This window comes from Macrobrachium rosenbergii, chromosome 24 (assembly GCF_040412425.1).
Source record: "Macrobrachium rosenbergii isolate ZJJX-2024 chromosome 24, ASM4041242v1, whole genome shotgun sequence".
NCBI classification, from domain to species: Eukaryota; Metazoa; Arthropoda; class Malacostraca; order Decapoda; family Palaemonidae; genus Macrobrachium; species Macrobrachium rosenbergii.
Window position 1 is genome coordinate 22,074,683 of NC_089764.1, and position 15,847 is coordinate 22,090,529.

General features: G+C 43.0%; 1 protein-coding gene across 3 annotated transcripts in view; it reads left to right on the forward strand.

Annotated features, from left to right (window-relative positions):
• Positions 1–449: 449 nt before the first annotated feature.
• Positions 450–15,847, forward strand: part of LOC136851924 (cysteine-rich with EGF-like domain protein 2) — a 66,486-nt gene continuing 51,088 nt past the window's right edge. For all 3 annotated transcript variants that reach the window (XM_067126285.1, XM_067126284.1, XM_067126283.1), the window contains exons 1-3: positions 450–608; positions 3,782–3,977; positions 15,005–15,151. In XM_067126285.1, coding sequence (XP_066982386.1) covers positions 3,783–3,977; positions 15,005–15,151 — 342 coding nt within the window. In that variant the 5' untranslated portion in view covers positions 450–608; position 3,782. The remainder of the gene's footprint in view (positions 609–3,781; positions 3,978–15,004; positions 15,152–15,847) is intronic.

Below are 15,847 nucleotides of genomic sequence, written 5' to 3' on the forward strand. Positions count from 1 at the left end.
TTCGTTGTCTCTTTGGTATGATTCTTGAATTTCTAAGATCTCTGGAGCAACATGAGACACCTTTACCTTGTAGTTTTGTTACTTTTATCAACGTTTGATGTTCTTGACTGCTTTACTTGTCTATAATAGACGCTTGCGTCAATATTTTATTAACATTATTCGTAGTTTAGTAAGTAAAAAAAAATATTTTATCTAGTGTTATGGAAAGGAAACTTCTGCTTTTGCTGATACACTTATGCATTTTCATAATCCATGATCAGCGGTAAATCGTCCCGGCATTAGTGAAAAGAAATTAATATTTTTATGACGCAATCTGTTACATTGCCATCTATTTTCATCTCTGCAAAGCAATTGTGGCATATTAATGGAATGAGAAAGCTATTAAAGCATTAAATGGAATTATCCGAGGGCTTTTTAACAGCGAAGGAGGCAAAGAATCTAGAAACTACAAAACTGACAGTGCGCAGGTCGCTTATGGCGAGAATCCGATTCATAACCTCCAATGTTTTGATTTGACACTTGGTGTCGGCATTAACTTTAGTCGGTAGTCAATGAATTTGCACGTTTCGTCTTGATTCTTTATATTGGGGGACGTATGTTTGTAAAAAGTGAGTATTTTACCAGTCTCGTTGTTAGGAATGATCTGAAATACAGCGTTTGTATGAATTGCTTCTAATTACATGGGTATGAATGTGTTGACTTGTCTGAACCCTAAACTGAGGCACTTGGGTAAGGCTTATGAAGTCTGAGACCTGGGTAATGGGTGACATTAAAACAGTTAATACAATGCAAATGTACTCGCCAAGAAAACTAAACAAACGAAACTAAACAAGTATTTGCAGATTGCCTATTGTGTGCTTTGTTTGGTAACGATTGGCTAACATTAGGTATATTTCTATGGCGACCACAGGGTAGCGGGAGGGGAAACAAAAGCTACGAATATAGTATTTTCCTTCGTTGTAGTTGCAATTTGCAAACCCCACATTTTTTGTGTTCCCCTCCTGCTTTCCAAGAGTTATGGGGAACTTATGTAGAATACAGGGTTTTTGACGAAAAAAAAAAAAAACAATTGCACTGAACCGGTCAGGGAGGTTTGAAATGCATATATCAAAACATAACTAATCAAAATGATTTATAGTCCTGCATGTCAGCAGTGATGGTCACCAAGAAAATTAACAAAGAATGAAAATATATTGAGGACAGTTACAGGGATGTGGCCAGACCTAAACTACCCTAACCTAACCTAGGGTAATTTGTCCTTCCTTAGGCAAACTCTCACTGAACCTGTCAAACTTCTAAGTACAAAAAACAGGGAAGTGTGCTAACCAAATATAATCTAGGGTTCCTGGTCAGAACCAGGGTGAGGGTCATGGAAGCTCCAAACGTACCCTATAAGGTCATACAACAGTAATGTACTGTCAGTAATATTGTTGCATGGAAAACCACCACCTACAGTACATGGATGTACGTAGATTTTTACTTTAAGTCTGGGAGTTCAGAGAATGTGGTTTATCAGTATCTTTTCCAAGAGAATTCCTTTTACAGCTGTTGTGGAAAAACCACATGCATGTTGGTTCCCTGCTTAGGAACCTTTGCTAAATGATTAGCCTACAAACCAACAAAAGCACTCAACATTTAGCAGGTTGGGCATTGTACGGTAGGTGGAGTAACTCTGTGGGCCTGTAAGAACGACAGCAAAACTTCAATTTTATATAAGTAACTTACTAAGTAATTACTTAGCTATACAGTAAACCCCCCGTATTCGCGGGCGATGCGTACCGTACCCCCTCCCCCCTTCAAATGGCTAAAATCCGCGAATACTTAAAACTCCTCTAAAAACACTTAGAACTGCCTATTTTGATTGTTTAAACACAAGAAAAACCCTCCAAAAATCCTTATACCTGAGTATTTTAATAGTTTTATCACAAAAAGTGCATTTAGTCATGAAAAGATGAAAATACAGTAATTAGTGAATATTTCTCCGTGAAAAATACCACGAATGGGCAAATTTTCCGCGAATAGGCCTAATGGGTAGATATGTTCCACAGAGAAATCTGCAAATCGTGAGAACGCGAATATGGGGGGTTTACTGTAGTTTGAAACTATCACAGCAGGCTAAATTTCAAAATTCACGCTAACGCTTGAATTGTTTTAGTGTAGGTGACTAGTCCCGTCCACTATCAGGAATACCAGGAATGACTTAGCAGACAGCCTCATTCTGTTTCTGCGGGTCACGATGTAAACATCGGATCTTTGCAGCAGCTTTTTTCATTATTTGCGGTTACCTAACCGGATTTCGGTGAAGTATTATTGCTGATTTCGTGTAGCCTTCAAGCTTACAACTTTCAGTATCAGCATTTACTGATTTGCTATTAAGATCTGATTCAAGTTTATCTTATCATATATTGTGCTACAGTAGCAAATTTGCAATCAATGATTAACTCACCTTTACCGAGTAGCATAATAAAATGTTTATTTTAGGTTTGCTACCACCTTTCTGAGTAGTGTAATAAACGTAAACACTGCATTCGCTACTGTCTGTGCCAAGAAGCATAATAGAAAATAAATATTGCATTCGCTACCGAACTGATATTTTCGGTAATGAAATACTTATCTGCAAGTCTCAAATAATGTTTGTTAGGAGTTGAGATGTGTCTGTGTGATGGTACTCTGTGTACTTCTAACATTTGTTGGTAAAGAACTAATTAAAAATCTTATTACACTTTCCTTTGTAGAGAACTGAAAAAGTGTATGGGCAGAATGTAGTACTGTAATGAGAAATTGTGCCTTATTTTGGTTGCGCTGGGTTCTTGGAAGAATTGACGCTTTTGACAGCCGAGAATCGGCTCTGAATGCCCAGGAGCGCCCACATACTCCTGAGTTCTTAGCTCCTGAGCTACTATCCCAGCTAACCTGGCACCACCTACATCCTGGGAGCACCCAGTGCCCAGCGCCAACTCCTGATCATCTGGTGCCAGCTCTCCCCACATCCTATTTTTCTCTGCTGCTACTAGCCCTCTTATTTTTATTCACTTGCTCCCGTGCCTGGCTTCCCTTGCCTCCCTTCTCATGCCATTGCCAGTCTTGTGCCTGGGTTAACAAAAGTTAACCCTGTAATAGTGAAGAATTCTGCAGTGGAGAAGAGGTGGCTACTCGTCCCTCAATGCTCTTAGACAAAGGTCACTGTCAGACTCCCATGCACCAGGGAGGAGGCATACTTGAAGTCCAAGGGAGGTTGGGGGTCGTCCCCTCAGTCGAGCCTGTTGATGGTCCCAGGTATTGACAGCCAGCCACTGGAAAGGTGTCTTACTGGATGTGTAGTCAAGGTGTAGCTATCCAGCACCTTGGATCTGCCTCTTAGCTTCTCATACTTTGATATTTATGCAGTTTCCAGCCAATACAAACAGTGAGAAGAAGAGTTAAGAACTTACTGAGGGGGTCAGGGTGTGCTTGTGTAAACTGTTGCTTTTTTCTGTTTGGATAGTTAAAGACTTTTTGCTCATGGGGGGATCTGAGACTGCAAGTGTGAGCCCTGACTGATTGATGGTTTTATTGACGAAAATAGGTGTATGTTTTAGAAACTCAGATTCTTATTGTTAACACATATTGCTTTCTGTGCAAATCAGTGCAAAGGGAGTCTGTTTATGGTGGATAGATGCAGATTACCTTTCAGTCCAGTGGAAAATATCTAATATTAGGTTACTGTATTAATTTACTAGTTTTTATAAAAAATTGTCTAAATTCTTGAATTCTGATGTTTTATTTTTATTTTGTTTTACAGAATGTATCTTTTAAAAAGGAGAGGAGTATGCATCACTGTAGCCCTAAGTCTCAATTTTTTTGTGATGCACGTGATGGCAGAATCAGCTGGCGACGCAACCAAAACAGATAAGGGCAAGAGTAATAAGGAGGCACAAAAAGCAGCAAAACTTCCACCATGTGCTGCTTGCAAAGCGCTTACAGACTCCTTTAAAAAGGTAATTGTCAGCAGGCTTGTGTGTGAAATGTGCTTTTTAAATGTTTTGCTAGGATAGACACTCTCCTTTAGCTGTATACTGTTTACAGTATACAGTAATTGCTCTAAAATCCATATACTGTACAGTAATAAACAAAGGTCCTTAATTATCTCATACTTGACACTTTATAATTTGTGGTTGTAGCTGCTCCTGCCGTATCTATGCTCCATCATTCTTATCAAGGCTCAACTAGTACGAGTGAGTTCTATATGCTTCTCCCACTTCATCTTACTTGTATTTTGAAGTTGATATAACGATTTCATGTATTCCTATGGGATAATAATTCATCGCAGTTTTAAGCCAGGTGGTAGGGTTTTTGTAATTATTCAATCTGGTTTTATAATGTTTTTATGTACAGTATCCTGCAATCAGTACTGTACTATGTTTAAATACTCTGACCACCTTGGGTGTACGTACTTACAATATTAAGACCTGTATTTTCGTTATGTTTTTTAGTACATACAGAAATGTGATTTTAATTTTTTTTTATCAATTAACTTTTATTTTAATATGAATTTTGATGTGACAGAGTCAGAGTGTTGATTTAACACTACTGTATATCTGCTTTGTTTTGATGAGTTGGATTGAGGTACTTGTTTTGGTTCACAACAGTACAATTACACCACCATTTTCCCGGCACCCTTAGTTGCAGTGTCTTGATGCATCATCAGTTTTGCCAGACTATTAGGGGTTTGGGCAATAGTAATTCAACATTATGCCCTTGGCTTACTAATTATAAGTTTTTCCTACACAAATACAAACCTTTGGTCTTTGCATAGGATTTAGCATGTGAACGTGAGCTGAAACGACTGTTTAACTTTCAGACAAGGTCATTAACTACCGATGGTAGGGAGGAAGCCCTGCCCACTCGTCGGTCTACACTCCACTTTGCTTTCGGCTGCCATCGTGTTCAGATATCTTCGTGTGATCTCGGCACGACTGCCATTTGCTTTCGTTCCTTTCTGTTTTTTCTGAAATATTATGGTTGTTTGTTATTTGCTAAATATACTGTATCATTATGCAAACCCTTCCTTTGCAGCTACTTGTGGAGAGGAAACTTTTAAATCTTAGGCACTGTCCAGGGAAGGACAGGCCTTGCAGTTGGTTCCTCTCCTCTCCTCTCTTTAGATTGACCCACACATCCTGTGTCTATCATGCTGCAAGCATGATTGTGACCAATCAAGTCCTTGTAACGAGTGTTGAGTCTGGCCTTCTGAACAGTGGGTGAAGCTTGCTATGAAAAGAAGTGAGAGAAGAAAGTTTCTCCAGTGTCATCGGAGTGCAATACAGTCGACCCCAGGTATTCACGGGGGTTAGGGACTGCAACCACCTGCAATAAGCTGAAATCCATGATAAGTTGGTACCCACTTCTAAAAAATGCTTATGACTGCCTATTTTAATAGTTCAAACACCAAATACCCTGTATACCTTAAAACTAAAATGCTTTTAGCTGCCTATAGTTCAAACACCAAATGTACCTTAAACTGTCATCCTAAAACACTTCAATATAATTTCAAAGTCATCTGACATCATTACCCTTAAAATATACAGTATGGCTTACAGCCATGAGTGAAAACTAATCAAGTTCCCCTATTCAAGCCGTCCCATTTTCTTTTTACAGTATATAGGGAAAACATTGAGAATTCACAAGTAAAGCACTGTACCTAAATATTTAAATATGCATTGAAGAAAATACCAAATTATAAATGCAGTCAGCAGTGATAAAAGTATTTGCTTGTGTATTGTTGTGTGTGTTAATCACACTTAGAAACAACTAAACTTGTAACAAAAATGGTACAGTAAATAGAGCAAAGCAAGAAAATTGTAACATACATACATATTCACGCACTCATTTGTATGCGTCGTGAACTTCTTGGAATTTTAATATTTTTATTTTTGTGACAGTAATTCATATTTCTTTAAAGGAAATGTATAGTACTGAGGGAGAGAGAGAGAGAGAGAAGTGAGGTATGTTTACTTTGGTAAAACGAATCAGGAAACAGCGATATAGCAGGGGTCCATTGTACTTCACCGGTGATGCAGAAGATTCTCTCTGGTACCCCTTTTGTCCCCAGCCAAACTTACACCTGCTGTTACCACTCCTTAGGGAGCAGTTTCCCCTTCACTGTCTCCTACTGCTTCGTCAGTAGAGAGTCACCGAAGGGGGGAAAAAGACCAGCTTGACTACTCTCCAGCAGTTTCCGTCTGCTCAGAGGGGGAGTTGTCCTCGGAAGGGCATTCCTTCTCGGAGCGAAAGCGGATTGCTTTACTTAACCCAACTTGTTCCAGGTGTTGTGGAGCCTGAGGGGCTTAGGGAGTTATGGTCCCCCTTAGGCCTCTCCCAGGAGAGCCGGGTGTATCTGGTTTGATTAATCACTTGAAGGCTTCCAAAGGCCTTCCCATAACTGCATCCACCATAACTGTGACGACTTCCATGGTTACAGTGTCCACCGGTTTGAGGGCCACTTATATGGCTCTAGTAACACTACACATGCCTGCAGTGATGTGCTCTCAGGTCTTGTTGTCCACTTCGTCTTCAGTTGATGACGTCCTCCTCCACTAACTGCTGTTGATGGCTGGCATCAACCGAAAGAAGTCGAAGAAGAGGAATATGAAGTTGTCGTCAACTTCGTCTTCATCTTCATTGGGTTCTGTCACCTTCCCCCCTTCTTTCAAAGCTAGCAAGTGGAGGAAAGGGGTTACCTCACCCATCTGCATGAAGTCCTGCAGGGCTTCTAGCAGCCAGCATTCCTCCACGGACCCCGGCACACTGATATCGGTCCTGGGAGCTCACCTTCCTGGGCTTGTAAGGGTCCCCGGTGTATGGACCGGGCCAGTAAAGGTCCCCGGTCTACAGATGTGGGCCCACCTGCCAGCATGGTCCAGCAAGAGAAAGTTAGTAGAAGCAGGCAGGCACATACTCACCCTCTTCCTGTTTTCCAAAGAGAGCATTGCAAGGATCTTGGAACAGTGATGCAAGCCAACTGGCCTACTTACGTGGACAAGGCAGGAGGATGTCCCCCACCCAGTCTTCATCTCCTGTAGAGGCTTCGGCTTCTAAGAAGGCTGTAGCACGTCCTCATGGCAGCCCCCATTCATGTTCATGTGATTGGGACCGCTATCCCCAACCCTTGGAGATGTCGTCACTGTAGGCTGATGACCGCCCACGGCCTTAGTCACCTGGCGGGACTTCAGCCTCTGGCAGGCTGGGTAAGGATGCTAGGGATCTCTCACTTGTTCCCTCCACCTCCTCAAAGTTTTCTGGGAGCCTGGAGCTGGACAGACCTATGGTTTGAGACCAGGACTTTCCGCGTTCCCATCCCAGCCCTCCCACAGAAGCAAATGTTCTGGGTTCGGTCCTCAGCCTGGACCGGTCGCACAGTACTCGAGTGGTTGAGAGATCACCAGGGGGCTTTGGTGAGCATCCCTCATCTGCAGAGGGAGTGACTTGGGAAGACTGTGACCTGGAAGGACTTGAGGGTCCTTTGCCCCAGGACTCAGACCCCCAAGTTGCAGAAGAGCTTTGCTGAGATCATCCACCTGATAGGGCAGTACAGTACAACAATCTTGAGGAAGAGACCTTGGCTTTTCTTGTGGACCATTCTTCAACAGTTGAGTCCTTTTGGGAGTCCCAGAAGGAACTCAGGGTCTTGATTGGCTTGCCATGGTCTAGACTTGCCTAGGGTGTGTTGGACCAGCTGAATTCTCATGTGTCTGGGCTAGAGAACTCACTTCAGTCTAGCTGATCGTGCAAGATGCTTCCTCAACCTCTCACGTGCCAGAGGAAACACTACAATCCCTCAGAGAGGCCTTTGCTGACTAAACAGGTTGACCTGGACCTGTCTCGACTGTTTCCGGGTCTGTCACTAGACCGCATCCACTCGGAAGGAGTCTTTTTCTCACGGTCAAAGGCAGCGGCAGTGGAATTGACTGCCATGGCAGCATTCCAGACAGTCTCCTATATTGATCTTTGGTCTCATGCTGTGGTCAAGATGGTATCCTCCTTTTCGGGTTCCCGCACACCCAAAGAGTATGCTACTTTCAGGAGACTGATGTTATCTGGAGGCAGGGCCATCACCTATCTAGCCCACCAGACAGGTAACCTGTGGGCAAACCTGGTACTCAAGAGAAGAGACACTGTGTTGTGTCAGGTTACCAGGCTTGTTGGTTCGGAGTCGGCACTGGCACTCAGGAACAAAACAGTACTGGGTCCCACATCCCTCTTCCCTAGAGGAGAGGTGGAGGCCACAGTGGACAGCCATAGAGTTGAAGATAATGACATGCTAATTCACCAGGCAGTAGCCAAGACCTCCAGGTCTTCGTATGGCACTGCAGCCTGAACTTCAGGTCAGGCTGACCCTCTTTGGGTCACAGGAAGTCCTCTTCAGCCCCTGCTGCGAAAGGAGCTCAGCTGCGCCCCTTTCCGCCCCTATCCATTCTAGGAAGGGGGGCAAGGGTAAAAAGAACGGTAGAGAACACTAGGGTCGGGATCCTCCCTGCTTGCTGCTGGTGGTGGGGGGAGCCTGTCCAGCCACTGGGCAACATGGCAGCGATATGGAGCAGAGACCTAGGTAGTGTATGTCCTTCGGGTGGTCCGCCTCCAGATCTATGTTCCTGGCTTGCTGAAAGACTCACCCTGTGGGAAGAGGTGAAGGCGATGCTGAAGAAAGACGCTGTAAAAGTCATGAAAGATTGCTCTCCGGGGTTTTATAGCAGTCTATTTCTCGTAGAGAAAGCGATGGGTTGTTGGAGACCGGTCATAGATCTCTCTCCCCTGAAATGGTTCGTTCGCCAGACCCAGTTCAAGATGGAAATGGTACAGTCAGTACTCGATTCCATTAGAGAGGGCAACTTTGTGCTTTTGGTGGACTTGAAGGATGATTATTTTCAAATACCCATCCATCAGTCTTCTTGCAAGTACCCCTGCTTTAACCTCCTCAGGTGTTCACTTGAATGTTCACCCTTTTCTCAGACTGTGCCTATTCGCACGGAATACATCTTCTGTGGTACCTGGATGATTGGCTAGTCCTGGCGAGTTCTTTGTCACAGTTGCTCCAGGACAGAGATCTACTTCTCGAAATTTGTCACAACTTGGGAGTGGTGATCAGTTTCAAGAAGTCCGATCTCACATCCAAGCAGAGAAAAAAGTATCTGGGCACACTGATAGATGTCTCACGTATCAACAGGTTGAGAGAGGTAAGCTTCATGGCCTTTCCTTCGATGTTAAGCGCTTGATGGGATGGGGATCTGTTGCTCGTGAGTTTGTCCCGGAATTCATAGAGAAGACTCAGAATCCATTGGTCCCTGACGCCAGATTTGAGACCTTTTCGATCCCCTCCATAGAGGATTTTGTTGGTGGTGATCGAGGCAAGATGCTGTTGTGTCCAGTTAGAGTGCTGTAGTACTATCTTGAGAGGGCTTGGCATCTCAGGTCTGAGTGTCGATGACCCTTTGTTAGTACCTGCTCTACCAAGAAAGAGGTGTCCAAGAACACGATCTTTTTCTCGCTTCATGAGACAGTCAAGCTGGCGTACTCCTTGTTTGATGAGGTAGATGGGAGTATGATCTGGGTGAAAGCTCATGAGGTTAGGGGCATTGGCCTGTCCCTCACATTCCAGAAGAACCTGCTGGTTCTACAGTACAGGTGTTACAGGCAGGGGTGTGGTCCGAACAAACCACATTCACACCTTTTTGCCTTCAGGATGTTCCCCACAGGTCTTTGAACACTTTTTCCTTGGGTCCTTGTGTAGCTCACCCTGCTCCCCTAGGGGTTAAGTTAGGGGTACAGACCACTGAGCATCTCACCTAAGGGCTGGTGAGGACAGTAAGTGAGCTAAGAATGTGTGTGGCTGGTTTTCCCTAATTTTCTCTTTTACCTTTCTCTCTAAGGTGAACAGTAAGTGAGAGAATGTGTGTGTGGCTGGCAAAGAGGCAAGAGCGTAGCAAACCATCACATGCTAGACGTGCATGTCATGCAGGTGAGTCTAGATAAATGAGCATCCTGTCTATAATCTATTGTAGATTGTTAGATGCAAATCCCACCCCCCCCTCTCTTGCCCTTCATGTCAGCATTCTGCTTTGCGTCCTTTACAGGAAGGGGAATATCTAGTCTATTCCCTCAGTTTTAAGGAATTAGTTCAGTTGTGTTTAGACAAATTCCTCAGTCCCTCCTTTAAGTCATCTGTTTCTGTGCTTGGGAGACTTGACTCAGTGGGAATGTTTGGCCAAAGATTCTCCTTTTGAAGGTCCTCTCTCATCTCCATTGCTGTCTGCTAGGAAGACTATGTTGTTCAAGCAGGGGATTTTTTTCTTCCTCATTTCCTGATCCAGCTGTTAGGGTCCTTCCTTTTTCCAGCCAAGAGAGGTGTAATTGTGTCTTCTAAGCCGCTTTTCTCATTTTTTCTCATTTGGCTATTAGTGTTTGTAGGAGCTTGGCGGACTCCCTCCTTTGGCCAGGGATCCTTAATAAGCCCTAAAGGTTTTTGTTTCCTTAACAAGACCTTTTTTGGGATGGGATAGGTGAACTGGCTCATGTCTCAGCTCATCCTTTGGGAAGGAATAGACAACAAGCTATCTGTTTTTGATAGCTACAGGGACAGGGAAGGAGACACTGAAGACTGAATTAGCACTTTTCTCCTTCTTTCCCAGTCCACTGAGGGAAGTCCCCTCCTCTTCCTCTTTCTATAAGTGCACTTTGGGCAATTCTACCTCCTCCTCTGGTCTTCTTTCTGGGCTCAGAAGGGAAGAAGTCTCCTTTTTGGCAGCAAGGACATAGTTTTTTCTACCAAAGGGGGTTGTGCATTTCCTCCATTATGTCAAGATTCCTAAATATGATTAGCTCATCGAGCCCTAGTGTTCCAGTGGTTCCAAATTGAACCTCTTCACTCAAGCGAGGGAACACTTGTTGTAGACTCCCTGGGAAAGGAAGTTCTTTGGAATGTTTTTTGCATTCCTTTCAGGAATTCACTGCCTCTTCAACCTTTCAGTCATACAGAGCATCGTAGAGAAGAGACAGGTTTGGTCAGAAAGTCTTTTCTCCATTGGAGAAGGAAGCATTAGAGGAAGCAACAACTATCTTGCTGGCCTTTTACACAGGCTGTTCCTAGTGCCAAGCATAGGAGCTTGGATGATGGTCCTAGACATGACATGTACAGGCTCAACCACTGTGGTTTACTGTTTCCCTTTTTTCCATGTTGCCAACCTCCATGGTCTTTAACCTCCTTGGAGAAAGGACATGAATGTTTATGGAATACATGAACGATGTGTACTCTCATGTCCCCATTCACCAGCTTTCTGGAAGTGCTTAATCTTTGCCTTTAGGGGAAAGGCATATCAATGCTGCGCTCTTAGTTTTGGGTTCAGTTCCTTGCCCCAAGTATTTGCTGGGGTGCTATCCCCTTCATGTATGTTTTCTTATTAGGAGGAAAGTTACTTTTGTGTCTGGACAATGGGTTATCTTTGTGAAGTCCAGGGGGTTTGTGTGAGGGCAAGGGAGCCTGTACTGGGATTGGCAAGGCCCTATGCTTACTAAAAGGTCTGAGTCATCTCTCTAACCTATGCAAAGAGTGACCTACCTGGGCATGGGGAGTGATTCTGTTCTGTTCAAGGTTTTCCGATACAAGCTCGAGTAGACAATCTGTTGTTAATCATGAGAGAATTCTCCTCCTCAGGGTGCATGCCCCCTAATGCTAGTTGTTTTGTCTAAGCCCCTTGTCATCTGTGGAGAAGTCAGTTCTGAGTACTTGACTTTGATGATGTTACCTCTTCAGTTGCATTGGCATGGAGAGACTTGGCCAGACCTTCAGTTGTAGCATAGAGCCAAGAACAGATTCTTTTCCTTCATGGGTTGTTGTCCTTAGTGTTGCTTCTTGCAGGGAAGTTCCTAGAGTCCCTGAACCCAGACCTCTCACTGTATGCAGTTGCCTCAGATGAGGAGGGGGTTGTGGTTATTGGGAACCAGTCGCTTCAAGGTGTGGTTGCCAGTAAAAACGAGTCTTCTCATTAACTGCAAGGAGTTGTTGGCTAGCCAGACGTGATTTAAGTAATTTCTGTGTCCTTGGGTGTGCCTCCTCCAGCTTATATTAGAAGGTAGGGGGCATAAATTCAGAATCTTGGGATCCATCATCAGATATTTAACCACTGGACAGTGGAGAGGAATATTGTACACATGCCTCAGTTGTTTCCTGGCTGACACTATGTTTGGTGGACACATTAAGTCACCTGGGACAGGTACTCTCCTGGGTTTGATCTTTCCCTATAGGTTGCATGGCAATTAGGAGAGTGTTCAGCAACCTCTCGTTGATCTCTTTGCTGCTAAGCTGAATCATTGTCTCCCCAGTTCTGGGCCCTCAAGCCTGGGCAGTAGACATTGGGATTCAGGATGGGACATACTGTACCTCTTCATAAATGCCTTCCCTATGTTTCTGCCGTTTAAAGGGGGTACTCTAAGGTTGAGGACTACTGGGAACTCCACCATGTTTATAATTGTGCTTTGGTGGCAGAGGATGCATTGGTTCCCTGTCTTTCCACATTTCAGTAGAATTCCTAGGCATTACCTCCATGGTAATCTGCTTCGTCAGGAGGGGAAGGGAAAACCCTTACAGAAATATCAAAATGCTTTTAGAGTAACCTCATGGAACTGTCGTCTAGCTCCTGAACTCTAGAGACGTTTATTAGTCATCCAGGGACTTTTTCCTCATGAAAAAAAGAAAAGTACTGTATATTAATGTTTTGTTCAGTTTAGCTGAAGCTGTATAGATAATGATACAAGTCAGCAGGCAGGCAGTCCCTGTCTGCACTCCTATATTAACAAGATTAACAGTGTTGAAAGATATGCACTTCTTGAGAATTGACAAAAGATTGTCTTTCCTACATCTAATCCATGCTGACTTAAGAAGTGAAACTGTTCACACTTTTCAGCTGGATTGCTGCAAATTCTGCTAAGCCTCTTTTAGGAAACCTAGTTTTTGGCTTAAGACTCCTTAGTGGCCCTCCTTTCTACCCCAGAGAGAGACTTCTCTCAAGACTCTTTCATAGAACACTCCTTCTGGGGCAGTGGCTCGGCCAGAAGAGTGAGTGGAGTTGTGATTTATTTGTTGGTAGGGTGTTCATTTACTGGAGCAGAACTATCTTTTCATGCATCCTTTCATGCTAAGATGATGTCAGGACCAAAGCTCTTCCAAGAGTTTTTCTCTGTCCCAGCTTTAGAGACCCTGACTCTTGAAAATGAGTTTCTTTGATGCCCTGTCAGGGATATAGGGATTTATACATCCCATCCTAACCATTAAGGAAGCAGTGTAAGAACCTGTTTTGCACCATCAAGAATCTTTAGGTTCCCAGGTCTTAAATGCCATGGTTTTCTTGATTAATCCTTAATCCTGGAAGCACACCATGCATTGCCTTCAGAAGATTGTCCCCTTTTGTTGGTGAAGGTGCACAATGTCAGAATGACATCTACATCGATTAGCTTTCAGTAGCTCCTCTCGTAGACTGTGAAGTCTTGGCTGCACAGTGGAGGTGTAACTCTCTGTTCTCTTCTAATGCTTGAGAGCCATCTTTATCCAGCAAGGACTGCTGTACACTAGCACCTATAGTGTGGCAGGGAAGATTTCTACTAGTCTTTCCCTTTTGTGTTACGAACAGGCATAGGTTTTCACTATCAACCCCATCCTGGGTAAGCGAAGAACCTTATGTTGACTGCAGGATTGTGCTTAGATGTAATTGCTTTGTTTCTCTTAGGTAGGAACAAATGAAGTTTATTAGAGTAAATGATGTTGGACTTATGTTGTAAAGCCATTACTCCCCATTGGAGAAAGCTACCCTGAGCTGATCTAGAACAACCTTTTTCAGAAAAAAATTGGTGGTGTTCTTTTGGGTGTGAGATGCCACAGCAACTCAGGTAGGTAGGTGGTAACTCATTCGGGATCATGTTTAGTTTTGGTTTTAGCCCCCCTCAACTCTGCAGGCCTGAGGCAGAGAGGCCAAACTTGCCATTCTGCTTTGCACAGTCTCGACCAGTGGCTATATTCGGGTCCATGTTCCACCTCCTTGCAGTAGTGGACCTCACCTGATGAAGATCCTCTCTGACAAGACCATGCCATGGGATCATATGCCTGAGGTAAGCAATAAGGATATTTCTGAGATCAAATTTGGTTATGGGGAAATCTCTGGCCCTCCTCCAGCACACATGTTGGAGTCAGCAAATGATGGAGGGTAGGTTTCACCTAAAAAAAATTATTTTTATGGTAAAATAAATTTTTAGGTGGTATTCACCTGTCATTGAGATCCCTCCCTCCTCCCCTCTTAAGAGATTAAAAGACGACTAATGAACCAAAACACTCACTGTCTTACTCCTTCCCCTAAAGGGTGGGGAGTAACTATTGGGTGCGTTTTATTGGTTAACAATTGTTTCAGTTTTAATACATGTCGAACCTGCTATTTTGTGTCATTAAAGCACAGTGGAAATTTTAAATAAAAGAATTATAAATATGAAAGTTGTCAATTGAAATTTGTGTGTGTTAGTTGCTCTAACCCTTTTTAAAGGAGAAAGTATACATCATTTTATTTTACACAATACAGTTGAATATAACGTTGACTTGGGTATTCACATAATTACCTATTTAGCTTATTAGAGTGTTACCCTTTCTGCTTGATGATATATGTATACTAGACAAAAATGTATTTTGTTATCCTGCACAGTATTTGTTGTAACCACCATTTACCCTTTTTACTTTTTATTTTATTCAAATCTAATCAAATGTAAACTATGGCCAGTATATATATTTCTTCATCTGTTGTTTTGACTTCATTTTCATAGTGGAGTACATCATTATTCATACATACATACACACTGTACATGATAGCCTGTACTAATGAGTACAGTATACTGTTTCAGGCTGAGTAGGGAGTATGACAGTAGATTGCACTTTATTTTATCGTTTTCCAATGTACTTGTAGATTCTTAAAAGAAATGTTTAATTCTTTCATAGGGTATTGAAAGTACAGCTCGGGGGAAATTTGAAGGTGGCGACTCAGCATGGGAGGAGGAAAAAATGAAATCTTATAAGAAGTCTGAAATTCGTCTTATAGAGATCCAGGAGAAGCTCTGTAAGGATGTAGATCGTGGTCAGAAACAAGTGAGTGGTACATATAGTTTTGTGTGTGTTGCTCTGATTGTCCTTGTTGAGAAACATTTTTTCAGATCATCAGTTTTACCGTGGTATGTATCTCAAGATGTTGCTTAACATCATTATAAAAACTATAACTTTGTTCCTAAGGAAATACAAACCTACACTTTGTTCATGAGACTTACCTGTCAGATATATATATAGCTGTATTCTCTGTTAGTCGACAGAATTTCAAAACTTACGACACACGCAGTGGGGAGATCAGGTGGTTAGTACCCATTCCGCCGCTGGGGAGGCGGGTATCAGGAACCATTCCCATTTTCTATTCAGATTTTTTTCTGTCTGGTATTGTCAACACTTGTTTTCAGTACCTCAGTCTTGGATTTCCGCTTAAAACTTGTTGTCACTTGAGTATTTGTTTGATTTTGGTTTTTTGACTTGGACTTGTGGCTAGGCATACGTGGTTTGTTTTGGATGGATTTAGCTTTGTTTCCTGGATTAGATGTCTGAATCTAGTTCTTCTAGTTATCGAGTTTGCCGTGTGCAAGACTGTAAGGTGAGGCTACCGAAAATTTCGGTAGATCCTCACACTGTATGCTCGGGGTGCAGAGGGCATGTTTGTTTGTTGAATGACCGATGCAAGGAGTGTGAATCTTTGTCTGATGCTAGTTGGAGGACTTATGATTCTTATGTGAAAAGCTAAAA